At 33.3% G+C, this 21,241-nt stretch overlaps 1 protein-coding gene across 1 annotated transcript in view; it reads left to right on the top strand.

Annotated features, from left to right (window-relative positions):
- LOC129217643 (dedicator of cytokinesis protein 1-like) overlaps positions 1–21,241 on the top strand; it is a 91,278-nt gene that overhangs the window by 58,489 nt on the left and 11,548 nt on the right. The window contains exons 27-34 of the mRNA XM_054851972.1: positions 9,701–9,773; positions 12,639–12,739; positions 12,836–12,894; positions 14,080–14,279; positions 15,614–15,699; positions 16,623–16,779; positions 17,883–18,902; positions 19,456–19,545. Of these exons, the coding sequence (XP_054707947.1) occupies positions 9,701–9,773; positions 12,639–12,739; positions 12,836–12,894; positions 14,080–14,279; positions 15,614–15,699; positions 16,623–16,779; positions 17,883–18,902; positions 19,456–19,545 (1,786 nt within the window). The remainder of the gene's footprint in view (positions 1–9,700; positions 9,774–12,638; positions 12,740–12,835; positions 12,895–14,079; positions 14,280–15,613; positions 15,700–16,622; positions 16,780–17,882; positions 18,903–19,455; positions 19,546–21,241) is intronic.

Here is a 21,241-nt window from a genome sequence, read left to right as displayed (position 1 = left end):
CATTTCGCTTCCTTTGAAACTGTTTAACTGTGTAAATGTATGATACAACCGTGACAAACCATTTTTTTATGAATCTCCGTGGTGGGTGAATTTTACACGTGCGAAACAGGCAACTCGGTATGTCTATGGACCGATTTCGGGATATGTTTTTATGTTTTTAATGTTTTGTTGACAAATGGATTGGTTTTTTTAACAGGCTGAACAATGGATTGGATTTGTTTATGCGGATTTCAAGGTAAGACAATTTTTGTTATTGGCAGGTACTGTCCCGTGGAAGGCTAATTATCGGAACTTGTTTTCCTAATTAGTCGAGGCGAAACCCCTTGCTTTTAGTTTTAGGTTTGAGCTCTAGTTTATTGTTTTTAGCTTAGCAAGTGGTGCGTTTGCCCATTGTTACTCTATATTACATGTACTGGAGCTTAAACATTCTCTTCTAGTTTATAGTTAAAATTTTGGTCTTTTGACCATAATTAATGAATCCTCCACGGCTGATGAGCTCTGGATTCACTCTTTTTCTCTTCCTACTTAATAGCTGTTTGCATTTTTCCTTTTTATCATCATTTGTTATTTATAATTTGTTTAATATTTGTAATTCTGTTTGCTTAATTTTATATATATATTAGGACTCGACCGATGCATCGGCCTGGCGGATGCATCGGCGCCGATGGTTCAACAAGTTAGCCATCGGCATCGGCGGCCGATGCAAACTTGCAGGAAACATCGGCCTTAAAAACATCGAAAAGCCGATGGAATTGGCCGATGTTTTCGAAAAAAAAAAAGACCTTTTCTGTTTTACTTTTTAATGCAAAAGTAAAGGGCGTTTCTGTTTTGATATAAAATTGTTTACTTAAACTAAAGTATGAATTTCTATTTTAGTCACCCCTGAAAGAGTTTTTAATAACGCATTCAGGTACCAAACAAGTTAATTATTGCGTTGTTTCTTGCGGCTGGATGTACGTATGTATCTTTCATAAGTCATAACACAAAAATGGTAAGCTGTAGAAGGTTAAAATTTTGCATGTGGGGTGTGCGTACGTTCCAGTTGTGCACTTCAATTTTTGTTTTCCATCGGGTGTTCTAAAAAGCCTATTTACTCATTTTTTGTGGCCATTAATTACTTATTTCAACACAAAAATATAGCGTCTCAGACTGACGATACACTCTATAACAAAAAAATCGACGCACCAAGAAGGAGTGATCCGATTGAGACGAAAATTGGTGGATAGGAAGACAATGCACAGAATAGTAAATGATTAAATTCTTAGAACAATTGAATAAATTATGTCAGAGTTACAGTAAAAAGTTCAATAAGGTATTGATCCGCCTCTAGCCTAGATACAAGCTGAAGCACAACGTGGGAAACACCGATAAAGCCCCGGAGATTGTCCTGCGGTATTTCCAGCCAAATTCGCTCTAATTGTCGGATGAGGTTACCAACATTCTTTGCCAGATGCAATCGCCATCCCATCATATCCCAGACATGCTCGATGGGGCAGAGATCTGACGATCTGGCAAGTCACGGAAGAGTTTGACAAGCTTTCAGACAGTTCATAGCAGCACATGCTGTATGTTATGTGGCATTGTCCTGCTGAAAACCAAACGAGGGTACTGCGAATGGAACGGTAACAAAACAGGTCTTAGAATGTCGCAGACGTACCACTGTGCAGTAAGTGCACCTCTAACTACGACCAAAGGGGTCCAGATATCAAAGGAAATGGCACCCAAGACCATAATGCCTTGTTGAGGGCCAGTGTGGCGTGCAAAAGTGAAACCAGGATCCCTCCTCTGCCCTGAGTGTCTCCAAACACGTCTTCGATGATCGTCATGACACAATTTGAAGCGGGATTCGTCGCTAAAGGTTATACATCCCCAGTCGGCACCCTTCCAACCTGATCAAGCCATGCACCACTGTAATCTGGATCGGCAGTGTGTAGGCGTCAGTGGCAGGTGGCGTAATGGCCGGCTCGAGCGTAGATTTCTTTCTCCCAACTGTCTGTAAATGGTCAAGATGGACACTGGTGTTTGGGTTGAATATCTGATGGTTCATAGAGATAAAGAAAGCACTGTGACAGCTGATCGGACAATCAATCTGTCATCACGATCTGTTGTGACCCTAGGTGGACCGTTAACATCCTGACGCTGAACTCTGCCACTTACCACCCATCCTTGCCAGTATCTTCGAATCGCCGCATGCTTCGACGCAAATGACGAGCGATTCTCCAATTTGACCAACCGGCCTCTTTCAATCCAATGATATGACCTCGTTTAAACTCTGACAGTTCCTCGTAATGAGCACGAACCATGTGGCGAGGTATTTTTAAGTTGTTGAAAGGTAATCTGAATCGCAATCAAACCGAAAGTTTTAACAACTGTTGAAGAACTGCTCATCTGCTGGATGCGCAGTTACGATGCGCTAGAGATCAAACAATTCATTCAATGGACACCAAATTTTAATCATTTGCACATCTGGTCAAAACAATCATGCATGAGATGTTGAAACAGGTTTTTGTGTCATTTTGTTAGATTCCTGTTGAACCGACGGTAATTTTTAGAACACTTGCGTTGCCCCCTCCCTGTATTTCTGAAATTAAACTCTAGTTGCACTTCCGAGTTGTTTAAAACTAACACCATTCATAAAATTAGAGATTTTTTTTTAAAACTTAATCTATCGTTTAGGAAGAATTTAGAGCATTAATGTACGAAATTGATTGAAGACGTTTTGAATGGTGACATAATTCGGAAATCAAAGGGACTTTTGAATTTTTTCTTCAGAAGTGCTCAAGTCGACTCAGAAACCCTTCCGAGGCGTTGGTGGTACTAAACAAATGAGGCCGAAGTTGGGAACGAAGTTTTTTAATGTTGTGAGTTACTCCGAAATCAGCGGGTGACCTCCCCCCGCCCCTCCCTTGTCATTTCAAGCATTTCTTAAATATTTAGCGATTATTTATTTTGCTCAAGAAATGTCATTTTGTGTACTTCTCATTCTTGTTTCATCTTTGTTTCGTAATGCGCCATCTTTTTCGCATCATTTATAGCGGTCGATTTTTTTCTATTGTAAGTAACTATTTTCATGTATTTTTATAAAATCAATGAACGAATTATTTTCGTTTTCATCATATTTTTAATGATATGTTATAGAAAAGTTTCAAGGATTTTCTATTAAGCAATTTTTTAAATTTCAGCAAATTATTGTTAAATTGAAAAATTTAATTTGAACTTGTTTGTAGTGCTTCACAAAAGATTTTAAACAATCAAATTGTTCGATATCATGTGTGAAAACATCAGATCAAGTAGTATATGCATTCAGTTATTATTGTAACGGATTCGGTGCGACTTCCACTTTCTTGAAATGAAGACACAGTTCTTGATAAAAACACAGGAGCTTTATTTACACTATGTACAGTAGAAATCGTTAACAACTGCTAAATTAATCATCAGCAATTTAGCAAATATCACTCAACACCGTAAACTTAACGGTTACACACGTATTTACTTCCAAATACGAAAACAACACAGCGAAATGCCTCGCTATAAACAGAGCAAATACGCTCTCAGTTCGAAATCTCAATCGAAACTCTCCTCTTTATCCAGCGTAACGGTTTATATACACACCGAAAAGAAATCTCTCAAATATTCCACACGCTTCTGGAAAATAGTAGACCGTTATCAAATTTTATCAATGAACAAAAAGGAAATAGGGGGGTCGTATACTTTAGCCATATGAAAAGGGGTTGTATATTCATTACGGGAAACTATTTACAGGTTACATTACTACAATAATTACTATTTACAGGATTTGTAACATTATTAACTTGGAGTAAATATCGAGTTTGTTTATTGTAGCTGCGTTTTACGAACCTCACTCTTTTCATGGCTATTTCTTTTTTCAGTAAAATTTATGTCACTGTTATAGTTTTTATGAAAAATGCAAGTTTTTCTATTCATGAATTTTAAATAAGTGTAAAAATATTCCTATCATGATTTAATATTGTAATTTATCTGTTACCTTTTTTGTTTAATTTAATGACTAAAAAAATGTCTACGTGCATCTTTCCACTTTAATTGCGTAATCTGTTGACGGTTTCATATTTTTATTCTTAAAATTTTTTTTGAATGTTTAAACAACATAATTTAAAGTTTTTTAACTATGTATAGTGTACATAATCCAGACATTATTGCAATATTGCTGAAATCTAAGTTATATGTTCAATTAAAAAAAACAAATCAGTTGGTTATTAAACAGTGTCTTTGTTTTTCTTCTTCTTTTTTTTTTTTTTGGCTGTTGTTCGTTCTCTATCATCATACAACAGTCAAAAAGAGAAGCATAACTACATCCTATATAGATTGTACGTAGTACGATCCAAAATTTCGGGGACAAGCTGTAAAAAATTCTACCCAGAATAGTTCACATTACCGAAGCACATCCACCTTGAAAGGGTCACCTTGAGGGACTATGTACCAGCGTTCATATAACTTTTGGAAACACTCCTGGAAGCCTTTTTCGCAACCTACTATGATGCAGCTTTATCTTCTCCTGACAGAAGAAAGCGGCGTCCATGCAAATGTTTTTTTGCTGGGTACAAGTAGAGTCATACGGAGCTAAGACCGACGAAACGTTAGGTTATTTGTTTTTCGTATCAGAGCATTGATCAATAAAACCATGCATCCTCAACATAAGAGTTGCCATCTTCCCCACAATGAAGCTAAAGCAGCAGTGGAAGAGTCCTTACAGGAGGTTGCGAAAAATGGCTGCCAGGAGTGCTTCTAAAAGCTATACGAACGTTGGCAGAAGGGCATAGTCGTTCAAGGTGATTATTTTGTAGATAGATGTGCTTCGGTGATGTGAACTATATTCAGGGTAAGGTTTTATACTGCTTGTCATCGAATTTTTAGATCATACTACGTATGTATGAGTTTTCAACTTACTACTTTATAACGTTTCTGAGTGACGCAAATTTTAGCGTATGAAGACATCAGAAGAGAACTTGTGATAATTAACTGAGGAGGTGTTCAAAATGGATATTTTGGTCATCTATATGTTCTTAGGTACATATGCGTGTACAGATGTGCCGAAAAACACTTGTAAAGTTTGAATTGAGTAATCGTAAAATAGAAATTAGGTCGAAATTTGATTTTTTTTTAATTACAAGTCCTTATTCGTAGAAAGGAAGTAAAGTGAAATGAATAAATGATCCTTTAAATCCCTGACAATCTTATCAATTTATTTCCGTTAGATTTCTTTTTGCCATCGGCCATCGGCCATCGGCAATCGGCCATTTGGAGGAAAACAATCGGCAATCGGCCATCGGCCATCATTGAACAATCGGCATCGGCCCATCGGCCAAAAAGTGCCATCGGTCGAGCCCTAATATATATATATATATACAGTGAAACCTCTGAATAGCGGACAGTCAAGGGACTAGAAGTTTTGTCCGTTATTGGGAGGTGTCCGCTATTAGGAGTAACTACTTAATTTACCCTTTTCAACATGGGCTGTTGTTCCCTTTGTAGAGCACAATCGAAACAATTGCGAAAGGTTTGCTACATTTTACGTCAAGTGTAATTAATCTGTTAGTTGGCAATATGACCTTGAATATGGGCAAATCTTTTTCATATCTAAAAATTAAACAACCCAATGAAACTTCGGCGCTATAAAGGCGACTACTACCGGCGCCGGTCTGCTCAATTGCATCTCCCGAGAGCCCCAGTTAGAAAAAGCGCCCAGTTTCCTCTTTTTTATCTTAACTTTTGAATAGTTATTGTGTACAAAATTCATTGAAATCTTATGAAAAACGTACGTTAATTGTTAAGACTGACATCAGTTTTCACTTATCAGCTTCAATACTCTCAAAACTAGCCGTAACAAAATTATGACTTTTTTTTCTTTTTCATTTTTTGTTGCCCGCAAAAAGTACCATGTCTTATAGTTCTTTTTTTTTATGCCCTCAACTTTTAAGCCCCAATCGCTGCCTCTGCCCATTAACACCCTTTTAATTCCAAGCAACAGTGATAAGGGAATGACGGGGGGGGGGGGATATCAGTTGTGGAAGATGAAAAGTTTTGTAAGGCAAGCAGTTACTAAGATATTCTGTGAAAAGAAAAAAAACCGGAAGTGCTACGATCGCAAGGGAAATTTTTTGTGAAATAACTGTTCGTTATTCGGAGTGTCCGTTATTCAGAGTGAATTACATGGAATGGTCTATATTGAGGGACTGGGACTTGCAAAAATGTCCGTTAATTAGAGGTGTCCGTTATTCGGTAGTGTCCGTTAAGGGAGGTTTCACTGTATATATATATATATATATATATATATATATATATATATATATATATATATATTTATAATGTTACTGAATTCAGAACATAAACAGTTTTTTCCTTTCCCAAACCAGTCCACAAAAAGACAAAAAGTACTTTTTTAGGGTATACCATATACCTGCTCAGAAATTAGTTTATATCACATTGTGTCAAGACTTTCAAAGACTTGACCAGGCAGTTAAGGAAAGTTTGGTTGGCTGCATGTACCCTCTAAGCCACAGTTTGAGTGTAGTTGATGTAAATTAACTTGACTAAAAATGTTTCGACAATTGTTAAGTGCTAAAATGATAGAAAATTGAAAACATATTTTTAAAAAAAGTGCATATTGGTCTGTAATTTTTGGGGACTCCTCAAGCTAGTCGGTCCTTAACCCTTAACAGGAGAGGTCTGGTCTCACAGACCGCTCAAAAGTTCATCCCATCACCTCTATTTTACTTTCAGTCCGATCGAATTGGTTTTTCCCAATAGCTTTTTGTTTCGTGACCTTGAACGCCCCCCCCCCCCTTGCTTATCAGTACCTTTAGGCAAGTGCATCTGATTTTAAATTTCATTGCATTCTTTAGAAGCAATCTGTGAGATTGCATCTCCCCTTCAGTGTTACAATTTTCGGCAATAGTAGACATGGCTCTTAACGTTAGAACCACGGATATAGGTTTTCATTTATCGTATCCACGTTATGCGCAAGCGATGCAAAATATTCTAGATGAGGTTGCTATTTGCTTGAAATGTTCACAAACGTTACGCAATAATGTTCTAGGGACAATAGAGGCTGAATTATTCCTCGAAATACGACGCAAAATACGAATAGTTAAAGGGCTGTCAAAAATTTCCCGTAATGTGATATAATCGATTTTTTGGTCCTAAAATGTTCTGTACATATTAAAGAACTAAAATAAAATCATTAATAAATAATAGATTCATTTTTATTTCGAGTAGTTAGTTATTTACTGCAGCATTTTTTTTTCTCAAAATATCTTCAGTCCAGTGGTTGGGAGTAGCGCGCTACAAGTAGCAATGCTACTGTAGTAGCTACATTTTTGAGTAGTTTGTAGTGTAGCGCACTACTTTTTTTAAAAAGTAGTGTAGTGAGTAGTTAACTACAAAAAAATAGTAGTTTGTAGCGATTTCTGGAAACTACTTTTAAATAAATTAAAAAAAAAAAAAAGGTTCAAAGGAATTTGACTGGCACAAATTTTACACAAGTACATCAGCGGAGACAATGAGAAACAAGACTCATAAAAATACGAGCTGACCTCAGGCATTTCATTTTTACATCATACGTTATATCTGTTTGACGCCATTAGTTTGGTTGCCGTTGTAATTTTCATATTTCACCAGTATTTACATTAAAAAATGCATTTATTTTTGCAAAAATGAAGATATTGGTGATTTTGCAAGTTGAAAATTTGGTGAATTTTATATGAACAGACCGAAGATTGAAAAACAAAAATATTTTAGCGAGGCCTAAATTTTCAATAGTATTCACCAAATAAAAAGAAGCTACTGAAAATGTTCTAGAAATTGAACTGTTCTGGAGGACTTACAATACTTACGAGCATTAGAGTGTTTGAGAGTATGATAACGGATATTTTTCTTAGTGTCTTCTGATGAGCTAATTTATCAATTTTTTTGTTATTCAATCCTCTTATGGTGTGTGTGTGTATTAAGGTGTTCCCCCCCCCCCCAAAAAAAAATAGAAAGTTGAATTTTCAAGTTGCACACTCTCTTACATTTTATCCTTTTTTGTCAAAAAAAAAAATCATTTAATTTGAACAACAGCAACAAGTGCCGATTATATCTGAAAGTGTGAACCAGCGCTTGTGTAATGCTAAGCCAAATTGAAATAAAATGTTTTTTTAGAAACTCAAAATTTCTGTTGATAAAACGCTGCTCCTATACCCCACATATGCACCAGAAAAACATTTATTCAAATTAAAAACTATTTAGATATCCCACACGTGGCCTAACATTTATAATTTTCTTGAAAAAAAATAAGTTTTTGATACATGTTTTCAGAAATGTAAGATTTTACGTAATTATCAGCTGAAAAATATAAACAGTAAAGTAGAAAAGTAGGTAATTAGCGTTAAATAGAAATTTTTGTAAGTCTCCACATAGTACTCAATATATGGATTTTTTCCAGGTTGAGTTAAAGTTCTCATTTAAAATATATTATTTTTTTATTATTCGTTTGTTGTTGATCTGTAAATGTGTTCGCCAGTAATTTTTTAACTTGAAATTCTATTTAAATTTATATGTAATTTTCTAAAAGGTAACTAAAAAAATCAATTTTTTTAAATAAAATTATAAATTTTAGGTCAAGTATGGCATATCTAAATGTTTTTTTAATTTGAATAAATCTTCTTGTGGTTCATGTGGGATGTTGGATACAGGGGCAAAGTTTTATCAACAAAAATTTCGAGTTTCTAAAAAAAAAGTTTTTTTTTTTCTTTTTTTTTCCGATTTGGCCTAGCATGCAAGTACTGTTTTACACTTTCAGGTGCAAGTCGGCACGGGTTGCTGTTGTGCAAATTATATGAAACTTTTTTTCACGATTGTTTTGACACAAGGGAAAAATACAAGAGTGTATGCGACTTGAAAAATTGACTTTCATTTTTTGAGGGACAACCTATTGTGTATGCTTTTTATTTACTTATTTTTTGGAAAGTAGCGAAGTAGCGACTACATTTCAAAAGTAGTTTGTAGTTGCTACATTAAAAAAAAGTAGTTGTAGCTGTAGTTAACTACATTTGTAACAAAGTAGTTGTAGTTCGCTACAAAAAAAAATGTAGTGTTTCCAACCACTGCTTCAGTCTCTAGCAAAATTTCCTCGGAAAAGGTATATTTCGATTCAAAAATATTTTTTCCCTGTGCTAATAAAAGTTCAAATAACATCTAAGGGAAATTACAAAAATGTATCTTAATTACACAATAAAAAAAATCAAAATAGAGTAGTCTCTGAGACCTTATGTCCCCCGTTACGTCTTTCTTTTTCACCTCCCCAGTTACGGGTTAAACCACTCTTTACAGGCCTATGGGTTAGTCAGGACCTGAATGCAAAGATAAGTGGTACCTGAAATTACTATTCTGCATGAGTTTTAAGTAAAAATTTTGACCTAAAATAGGAAACCACTCGTTGTCTTTGAAATTAGTATCTATGTATTGATCTACTTGAGTTTTTTTACTTTTATCGATATATTTAGGTATTGTTTAATATTCTAAGGATCTAAAATGGGGCTGCCTGAAACACTTAATAGTCCCAAAGGTTCCATGAGGCGATCAAGGTTGAAGGTTGCTGCTCTAGAATAATTCCAGAATTTCTCATTCTTCCAACTCTTTTTATTGTTTTAATCTGATTTTAATATCAACTTTTTCTTTCTAGTGTTATTCTAAAAGCTTTAAGGCATTTCTGCATCACTATTAGGGATCGTTTTACAACACCCTTTGAATACCAAGTTAGTTTTTACTTTTTATTTTGTTTATTTTGTTCATTTTATTAAAAAAATACTGTACCATAATAGCTAGCAATGTAATGAAATATGTTTCAGATTCAAAAATGAATTTTCTAAATTATTTAAGCAAGCATTAAATTTCTGATGATTGCCCTGCAGATTATTTGTTCACTTTATAAATCTCATTATAAACCAGTTTTTTTGACCTCCCCATCTGTCTAAAAATATCTAATCACTGAAGTGTTTTCTTGGCAAATTAAATGTAAATATTAAAACTTTGTGATAAATACAGGATTTTTGAGAAAGAACTTTAAAATGACATAACAGCAAAACCGTGTGAGATAGAAATGTGAAACAAGTGGTATGTTGCACCAGCAGACCTGGAATATTTATACACCAGTTTTCGAAAATAGTTCAAAAATTGGACATGAGAGAGCACTATAGTGGAATGTTTTTTTAATTGGCATATGAAAGTGTGCTTATTGAATAGAAGTCCAATTTCATTGCAATGGGTTCGATATGACCACCTTTCACAGCAGTAATGTAACCTTTCCATTGTATAATGTTACAGCTGGGAAAAGTGTGCATATCAAATCCATTGCAATCAGGGTTCGTACGCTCCTTCAAAACTCCTCCAATACTCCTTCATTCAGAAAATTTTCCTAAAAGGCCCTTCAGAACTCCTTCTTTTTTAGTTCAAGACTATATAATTTTCCTCTATGACAGTGACTTAAAATACTTCAATTGACAACTTAACATCGTCACAAGGGCAAGGGTATATTTTTGATTTTGATGTAGTAATTTCGTATTTTATTTTTTCATAAAGATGTGATTTACAAATTGAGCATAGAAGTCGTAAAAGTTGAAGGTGAAAATATTATTTGATGACTAAGACATTTCATAAATGAAGTAAAACATGCTTAAATGGTCCTTAGTTATTTTTTCAAGTTTTGTAATTATTGCTTTTCCCTCCACCACACTCTCAGCAGCAAAAGTCAGTTTGTCTAATTATTATTTAAATATTTAAAAATACTTAAGTATTTGTACTACATTAAGCAATTGTTTTAAAGAAAACAATTTTCCAGTAAATCGAAGTTCTGACAATGTTAAAAGGGTCATCCATGAGTGATGTCATAACTTGAGGGGGAGACGGGTTCATGAAATTCTGGCAAGGGTAAGAGCGTGAGTGACAAAAAGTGATATCACACAGTTATTACAACACTATGTTATGGTGTGATGAGGAGTAGTAAGGTGAAAGGTAACAACAACAAAGGGGAAGGGGCTCAAATACGATGAATAAAAGTGTGACACCATTTAAGGGCAACCCATTAGTACTCCTTCAAATTCTCATTTTACTCCTTCAAAAATCCTTCATTTTATTTCTGAAAGTGAGTACGAACCCTGTGCAATGGAATTTGGCCTATTTATTCAATAAGCATATTTTTATGCACCAGCTAAAATACACTTGTAAACAGCTCCCTCTACCCAATTTTTGTACTCTGTTCGAAAACTGATGTAAAAAAATTGAAATATATTTGAATACAGCTCCCTCTAATGTCCAAATTTTGAACAATATTTGAAAAGCTGTCCAACATAGAACTTGTTTCACCTTTCTATCTCTCACTGTTTTTCGATTATGTCATTCCAAAGTAGGATATTTCTTTTTTAAACACCCTGTACATTGGTGAAAAAGCGTACAGGAGTGGAAATGTAACGCTTAAAGGTAATGGTATGAACTTGTTTTTTGAGAAAATATTTCAGGTATGATTCTAATATATAGATAGGATGCTGAATCAGATAGTGTGAGTCTAATTTCTTTGCAACTTTCCCTTTTTTGAGATAAACTCAATTGAAATATAGCATATAATTGCATTTCAATGGTGTAAGTCTCAGTAGTTAGGTATGCAATGTTTATGAGACTTTGCCATAGTCATTAATCTCTCTCTTAGTTTCAGTTCCTATAATAGCTGTCCACGTATGAAGTAGTTCCAATTTAGTTCTGATATTTAGGAGGTGCATAAAAATTTCCCGGATGCTGTCTGATACGCTGAGGCTTACGCCATTGAAATATGCCATTATATGTTATATTTCGATTGCATATGTCTCAAAATTGGGAAAGTTGCAAATAATTAGTCCCTGACCATTTGATTCAGCGCCCTCGACATAAATAAGAGCCATGCTTCAAATTTTGAAAAACAAGTTCATATAATGCACTCATTAGAGTTTTTTGTGAGGTATCTATTCTTTATAATTAAAAAGGGATCGTCGTTAGGAGATTAGTAAAGGGATAAAGTTTTCGTTCCTTATTGGAAAGTGGAACTTTTTTGATAAATTTTTGCATTCATGAAACATAGCAAAACTGGAATTTAGTTCACTTTAATCGTATTTGCTAATTTCAGGCCATTGTTCTGTTTAATCCATGTTTTTCAATTTTCTTTGAAAATGTAAACATTATTAACTTGTACAATCAAGAATTCAGTTTAATTATTAATTATATCTGAAGTTATGTATTTATTTGAGAGTATGGAATGTAGTACACTTTTTCTTAAAATATTCAAAGTTCAGGTTTTGTTTTGCTCAAAATATATCTTAATGCTTAAATAAAAGTTGCTCAATATGTAACATGTTCTTATGCTAAATTTAGAAATTCTGATTGGAAAAATGCAGATTGTTTGAAGTAAAAATTTCTGTTCTTGCAATAAATCGTCGCCTCAGAGCAACAGTAAGACATCTAATCCCAAAAATAACATTAAGATATGCTACTATTGCTCTGAGACGACGATATACATTTAATTTCTTTCTTATGCTGATACAGCATATCTTTTGAATTATTATTATTATTGAAGTTGTAAAGTTTTTACTTTTCAGGTGTGGAACAATTTTTTTCATTGTGCTATAGCATTTTTAACACAAGATGCTCTACAGTTGGAAAATTTTTCCCAAAATAAAAGAAATAAAATAATTTTGAGGTATTTATTATTTTAAAAATATGTAAACAAATTCTAAAACTTATTGAAAATATTTGTTCCATAATATGTCTTACACAAAATATCAACTTGTTACAGGTACAAAGATATGCGAAGAGAAACTGGATTTGAAATTAGAGCAATGTGGTTTAATTTAGGTAATTATAAAATCCATTTTTAATTTTTTTTAAGTTAAAAAGTAATTTTAAACTTAATAATTATTTTGTATCTTAAATCCAATAATTCTCAACTAACTTAACAGTTAAAATCTTTAAGTTAAGTAAATACCTTTGTGCATAAAAAGTAAAACAAGAAATAACTACGTCAAATAGCACAAATAAAATTACACATTACTGCAGACACTTGTTTCATTGTTTCAAGGAATGCCCTTTTTAATGCAAAAGAAATGAGCTTGGGGGGAGGGGGTAGAACGTGGGTGATTATTTCCCCCAACGTTTGGTTTTAACAGATATTGCCAGTACTAATATGACAGTTTTTGCCCATATAAGGACTGTTATAATCAAGTTCTCAGTCCTCAGAAGGTAAATGCTTGGCGCAAAGTTGAAAGCCGTCTCATTCTTCTCAGGACTACATGAAGATGCATACCTAGAAGTGTATTGACACAGTGAAATGATTGAAGTGTTCATTGAAAAATTTCATACTCGTGTCCTGTGTGTCCCAAGTGTACTTATTATACCTGCAAAATTATGCTGCTCATGTTTCAGAACTTATATATAAAAAAAATCTTCAGACATTTTCTCTCATTCTCTACTGAGTCAGTAGCTGTAAAAAGCATTCCTTTATTTCTTTATTTATTAATTGAAAAATCACCTAAAGTTTTGTCAGTGCTTCCACTTCACTCATAATTCAAAAAGTGCTACATTAAATTTATTCATGGGAATTTTTCATCTTTCTAATAATAGAATATACAGTTTACAATTTAGAATTTTTTTTTTTTTAATTCTCTTTAAAAAAAGAATTCATACATCATGAAATCAGTGATAACAAAGAAAAAAAAAGAACTTTTAAAGGTACAATGTATCAAAAGAATCAGGACTATGTGGTTTTTGGTGACTCCTAGTTAACATTAACCGTTATTGCTTATAAACTTGGATCTGTCTTGTGGGAAATTAAACCAGTTTCCATGGTACTAATAGTATTCAAATACAACATTTTGGTTGAATCATCTGATATTTTTGTTTTGGTTTTGCTACATTAGTCTACTTTTTTTTTTATTAATGAAAGTTGTTACTTCATTATTCAAAAGTTTTTACTTGTTTATGGTAATTGATCTTTGATGTTTAAATTTTCAAATTGTTTTTAATTTTAAATGTTGTTTTTAGGGCAATATCAGATTAGTTTTGTGCCTGGTATGGTTGGACCATTTTTGGAAATGACTTTAATACCGGAAGTTGAACTTCGAAAAGCTACAATACCGATATTTTTCGATATGATGCAGTGCGAGTTTTATTCCCAACGAACATCTTTTCATCAAGATGACTTTTACATTTCAAATAGAGAGATGAAGTGCAACTTTGAAGAAGTGAGTTAACTGTTTGCCAATTCTATTTTTTCATTACTTGTGCATTCATTTGTGCTTTTGTAGCCATTTTATACTCAACTAAAAGTAATTGCAGTATACTCTCGATATCTCGAAAACCTTAATATGACAAAAAATTATTTTCCTTCCTGATTTTGCATATTTATCTAATGATAATTTTCATTCTTATGTCAGAGTTTTTAATCAAAACCTTGTTACGTCAAACATTTTTCAAAGTCAAATATAATTTTTTTGGAAAAACCGTAGTTTATTGTCTTCAGGCAACTTGAGAAATGTTTCCAAAAATTTCTCACACCCTTCATTATTTGTCTCAGGGGTTAGGAATGATTCGGAGAAGCTTATTTACTGTCGCTTTCATTCTGAAGCCTGGGGGTGTCAGTAAATGTCCTAAGAAGCCCAAAAAACCTACCTAAAACTTTTCGCCCCCTTCTCACACCATTTTGTCGGACCTTTTGACTCTATTTCCACTTCCATAAAAAGGGGAGATGAACTGAAAGCCCCTTCAGAGACACAGGGAATGGTGCGTTTCTTTGCCCAACTTCTTTTGTTCAGAGGCGCTCAAAACTCGTTTGAAACAGTTCTGCAACTTTTGGTAATCCAAATCTTTGATAAGTTTAGTCTTTGTAAATTACTACATTTTGCTACTTCACTAGAGCATTCTTTCTTCTCTATTATTTTTGGCTTATTTTTGAAATTAAAATTTTAGTTTTCGTATTAAACTTTTTTTCATCTTTCATTACGTGTTTCCACTTATTTTTAACTATTGTGCCTCCAGCTCAGTTACTTCCTATTCCGTTCTGATGAATGCTAAAAAGCACGAAACTGCAGTCCTTGGATGGAATAATGAGCTGGCGGTGTATTTTATGTATTGTGACTAATTTTTAGAACATTGTTTTATTATAATTATGCCTTTGATATCTCAAAAACTCGATATCTCAATTCTTTATACCGTCCCTTCGACTTCATGATATCGAGAATATACTGTATTTACAAATTATAGTAAGTGGCACTTGGGTATTTTTTAAAAGTCTACCAATTTGAACCAGTTCATAATTTGTGGTGATGTAATATTTAATTTTGTTAAAATGTTTTTTTTTTTTTTCTTTTTTTAATGAGAAGGTAAGAGCAAAAAATATAAACTTCAATATTAAAAAAATCCCTTTAAAATTTGTTGAGCTTTTTTTCAAAAGCACATATAGATTTCTTTCAAAAGTATGGCTATTATGTTTTATCATTTACAAATAAATAAGTGCCGAAGCTTTGTATTTGTTTTGAGTTCAGTGTTTTAGCTTAGACTGTGCACATTTCTTTTTCAGTTTGAACATGAAATGATTACCAAGCTAGACATGCTAATTGAAGGTGGCAGAGGCGATGAAGAATACAAAAATTTGTTTTTAGAAATGTAAGAATTTTCAAAAATCAATATTGATTCTGTTTCTTGATAAAGAATGAGTAGTCTTTTTATTCTTTTTTTTTTTTTTAACTAAAACTCTTTTTATTTAATCTTATGTGTTGCCATTGATGCCCCTTTGTTAGGTCATGCAAGGTCATTGTGCCTTCCGTCTAACGATTGGCAAATGTGGAGACAGTAGTGCAGTGTTGTATATGTGCTTTCTCTTAAATGATACCTAATGACTCTTGTCATTAGACATATATGTGTGTAAAAGAAATAACGTTTTATCACACAAAATAGCAGATTACTACATATCCTGTTTCGGAGTCTCTAGGAACCCCTTTTTTTCACTGCAAAAAGTGAGCTTTTAGATGTAAAGACATCCAGATGTCCTTACATCCAAAAAGATAAATTAACAGAAGTCTACATTCGAAAGCTCTCTTATTTGCATTGACAAGGTGGTTCCTTGAAACTCTGAAAAACGTATAATGCATTTATCTGCTAATTTTGTGCAATGAAATGTTGTTTATTTCCTTTTACTTCTCTGCAAAAAGATTTTTATCCATTTCTTATAGATGTGTGTGCATATTCCCTAGAGTAAGAATTTTCCCCTAAATATTAAAAGTTTGGGTCTCCCCAGTGTGTTGCATTGATAAAAATGCATATGTATTTTCCTCTCCTAATATGTTGTATTAAAATTAAAAAAAAAAAAAAATCTCCTATTTAATTGCACCCAGTCTCTAACTATGAATAATCAATGTTCTACTGCATATTTGTGTAATTAGATTTTAGAATTGAAAAAATCAACTTGGCTTTTTAAAATTTACTTGGCTAACTGTACACTTTTTTGATTTTATTATCTTTCTTCCATGTTTTAAATTTATTTACTTCTTTATTATGCATAAATCGTTAATGTTGTCTAAAATAATTAGTGTAGGTGGCCTGTGTGAAAATCATCAAACCATGCATGAGAAAGGAATGATATTTGTACGTACAGTTGTTCGTTTGATGAAAAGACTTTTGGAGTACAGAATGATTGTGACAGATGAAAACAAAGAAAATAGAATGAGTTGCACTGTTAACCTTTTAGTAAGCTATAGAAGAACATTGTTCTCTTTTGATATATATATATATATATATAATTATTTCATCCAAAACACTTGATAAAATTTGCATCATACAATATTTTTAAAAAACTTAAAAAGGAGAAATATTTAAAAAATTAATAATAAAAAATACTTTAATTCCTTGAAAAAACTTCAAAATTTCCGTAAGAGACTTGATAATGCTTCAAAAGACTTCAAAATAGTAATATAGTTGTATTTTGTTAATCCTCATGGTTTTCTTCTTTTGCACTAAAAAATAGTTGTGCAACTTCATAAAATATTTATACCTACTGCTAACCTTTAGCTTTTTTTTAACCTTTAATTAAGGTAAAGCCTTTTCAACCTTTTTTCTCTAGCATTTTTCTGCATGTAAAGCTTTTTTCTGGAAGTAATATAGGCCATCAAAGGCGTTCAGCAATTAGCATTCTATTTTACATTAGTGATTTATGTATATATACAAGGAACAAGGTCTGATCAATAAAATAGTGAGGCTAAATAAATTTTAAAAATAATTATGTGTACTAATCCCCCTGATGTTGATGGTCTTTTTCAAAATAGTCCCCATTATTTTGAATTCACTACTGGCACAATTTTCCTTTTTAAGAAACATGTTGTAAGCTATTTTTGGGTACATCCTTCAAAATTGTCTCCAAACCTAGGACTACTACCTTTGAAGATGAGAAACACTGTTGCCAGAGGTGTTCCTTCAATTTTGAAACAAAGAAATAACAATAAAAATATAAGTTAATTAAAAAAAAGCAAAACTGATGTCTTAAAATATAAAATTTGTAGTTTCATTCTTGTTATGAACTCATTAGTCAGGGATAGGGAATAATCGAGCTGGAGGCAGATGTCATCTCACTGAAGCTGAGAGTGCCAACAAACTGGTAGATAAAGTAAAATTTATCTCAACAGTGAGATTTGCCTCCAGCTCAGTTATTCCCTATTCTGAACTAATGAATCCATAACAAGGATGAAACGGCAGTCTATGGATGGGATAATCAAACTGTATTTACTGCTGAAAGATAAACTTGTTTGGTGGCAGCCCTTAAAAAACATTAAGAATGGTACTGTTGTTTGTTTTAGGAATTTTATCACGAGATAAATAGAAGAGAAATGTACATCAGGTATCTGTACAAATTGTGTGACCTTCACTTGGAATGTGAAAATTACGTGGAAGCTGCGTTCACTCTGAAACTTCATGCCAAGTTATTAAAATGGAGTGATGACCCTTTGCCTCAACTGCTCAAAAACGATAAGCACCCTAACTGTGAAACCCAGAGGGAGTTGAAAGAATGCTTGTACTATGACATCCTGGATTACTTCGATAAAGGTAAATTGTGGGAAACTGGCCTTGCTCTCTGCAAGGAACTTGTGATCCAGTACGAGAATGAGGTTTTTGACTACATCCAGTTGAGCGAACTGCTGAAAAGGATGGCGGCCTTTTATGACAACATCATGAAGCAGGTCCGACCAGAACCCGAGTACTTCAGAGTCGGATATTACGGGAAAGGTTTCCCTGCTTTCGTACAGAATAAAGTGTTTGTTTATAGGGGCAAGGAATATGAGTTGTTGAGTGACTTTAGCAGCAGACTGCTGAATCAGTATCCCACTGCACAGTTAATGACTAAACTAGCTCCACCTGGTAAAGACATTACTGAATCGGAAAAGCAGTATCTTCAAATCAACAAAATCGACCCCGTCATGCAGGAAAGCAAACGGTTCCGCAATAAGACAGTCCATGAACAGATCTTGAAGTATTACAAAGTCAACGAGGTACAGCATTTCACGTATTCGAGGCCACTGAGGAAAGGCGAGAAGGATTCAGACAACGAATTCGCCACCATGTGGCTGGAGAGAACTAATCTGACGGTATCCTATCCCCTTCCTGGCATTCTTCGATGGTTTCCCGTCACTTTGTCACAATCTCTGGAAATAAGTCCTCTCGAGAATGCTATTGAAACTATGGAGGTCACGAATGCAAAGATATGTAGTCTGATTCTCCTGCATAAAAATGATCCAATGTTGCCTGTCCATCCTCTTAGCATGCTTCTGAATGGAGTAGTTGATGCAGCTGTTATGGGTGGAATCATTAATTATGAAAAGGTAAACTGACCTTTCATGACATTAATTTTTTGTTTAATGCTATTATTCTGTCAATATTTCTAGGGGAAATTTATTTTCAGTTCATTTTCCATACTTATTCACAGTTCCTTTTATTTTAATGCCATAATTCTCCCTGAACACTTGTTACCTTCTATGCTTTTCAAGAATAAAAGGGTCTTAGATGCTGGAAAATTCCAGTGTTTTTGATTTTCAAAACAATTATTTCACTTTTACTGATAATAGTTTTTGAAATACAAATTGATACTTGTGTGCCTATTTTAAATATTCTAATTTTCCAATATCGCTCCCAGAGAAGATGAAAGAAATTTAGAGTTTATTTCTTAAGGTAGATGTTCCCTCTTCATACACATTCTCTTGTTAGATTATATCAAAGTACTGAAGGACCTACAAAATGTATTTTTGTACTCGGTTCAATTATTTTTAATACTCAAAAATTTAAAAGTTTATATTTTTTTTTTTCTGTAATGATTATTTTTATCTTAAAACTTCTTTCTCGGTCATGTATTTATATTTTAATCTTTGTGCGTTTCAGGCATTTTTCAATGAGGAATACATTCAAACACATAACTCCGTAAAAGATGCTGAAGGTATACAAAAATTAAAAGATCTAATTGCATGCCAGGTATTGTAGTAGTTATTAACTTTTACTAATTATTTATAACATAGCTTTTTTGTCTTTTTTATGCAAGTTATTGTAGATATCTCTTTTCATGAGTATAAATTTAAATGAACTTTGAAATACATTTTTATTGCATGATTTTCAATAATGTTGAAATGCTTAATGTGTTTACCCTTTTTCATTTTTGTAAAGGTTTTCAATATAACTTGTTTCTTATGAGATTTTAAAAACAGAGTGTTTCATGAAGACAAAAGAAAACACGTGGTTTTGCTTTATACAAAGTGTTTGAGATTAAACCCTCTTTAGTATAATGCATAATTTTAGAACAATAATAGAAAGGAAACGTTTGTCTTTTAACACTAAATATTTTGCCCATGACTTTTTTACTCAGCTGTCAAACTACTTTTATTTTGATAAGGTGTTGTCTGATACTTTTGTTTCACATGTGGTAGAAACAAGGTTCTACTCATTCTGTCGGAGTAGGAACAAAAAACATAACAAACGTAAAACTGGAGGCAGGGTTAAAAAATCTAAGCATAATGTTCAAAAATTGACAGTTACTCAATAAAGTTGTGGGATAAATGTGTGACCTTTACTTGTTTTTGATTTTTAGGTACAGTTTCATTGATAGCACATTCTGTATTAACAATTTTTTTATGAATTCGCTTCTTGGTTAGATGGCAAATTTGCCTCTGGTTGAGCATTTACAAATGAAAATTATGTTAGTTTTTATGGTTTGAATTGCTTGATCAGCTGTTAGGATATCCTTTCTCATTTCTTCTTTGTCTTCATCACTATAATCGGAAGTGGGTATTTAATCCTGTATTGGAGGAATTTGTGATGTAATGAGATAATACATCGTCACCTCAGAGTAACAGTAAGATATCCTACTGTTGCTCTGATGCGACGACATGCGCCATTGACTTCCAGAAGATTTTCAAGAAAAGTGTCAACAGCTCTCGTATGCAGTTGTCCTAAAGGTGCAGTGGTGGCAATTCAGGAGGGGGGCAACCCCCCACCCCACCCACTTTTTATGGTTCATTTATTTATTTTGTTTTCCAATTTAGGGAACCAAAACTAAAAACTATAAAAAATGCAGAAATGTCAAAATTTTCGGAGCATAATTATTTGTTTTACTTTGTATATCTGTTTACAAAACATTATTTAGCACAAGCAGTTAGTTTTAGTTAGATATTATGCCAGATACATTGTTTAGATATTAGTAAATCAATTGTTTTATTTAAAAACAAGCCAGACTTGTTCAATGAAATAATTACCAAATGTTTGTGACATCTCAAAATACTTTGGGGTAAGTAATGTAAGTCTAATTCATGTCTAGTGTTTCTTTGAAAAAGTTATTGTGTACAAAATTCATCAAAATCTTAATAAAAACACAAGTTAGGTTGCTAGATGTACATCAGTTTCCACTCATCTGCTCTCAAAACCAACCCTAGCAAAATTTTGGGCTTTTCTATCGCTCTCTCTCTCTTTTTTTTTTCATCTTTTTGCTGCCTCTAAAAGTCCTATGACTTTTCGTTGTAGTTTTTTTTTTGCCCCCTCCCCTCACTTTTCAGTTCCAATTGCCCCCTCTATGAAGGGGGATTGGGTGGTGAGGAAGAAAACAGCTCTCATAGACAATAAGACATAACACAAAAAATACCAGAATGGCTTCAAAGAGCTGTAAAACAAATTTATCTTG

Source organism: Uloborus diversus, chromosome 2 (genome assembly GCF_026930045.1).
Source record: "Uloborus diversus isolate 005 chromosome 2, Udiv.v.3.1, whole genome shotgun sequence".
In the NCBI taxonomy this organism is placed as follows: Eukaryota; Metazoa; Arthropoda; class Arachnida; order Araneae; family Uloboridae; genus Uloborus; species Uloborus diversus.
This window is presented reverse-complemented; position numbering and strand designations above follow the sequence as displayed.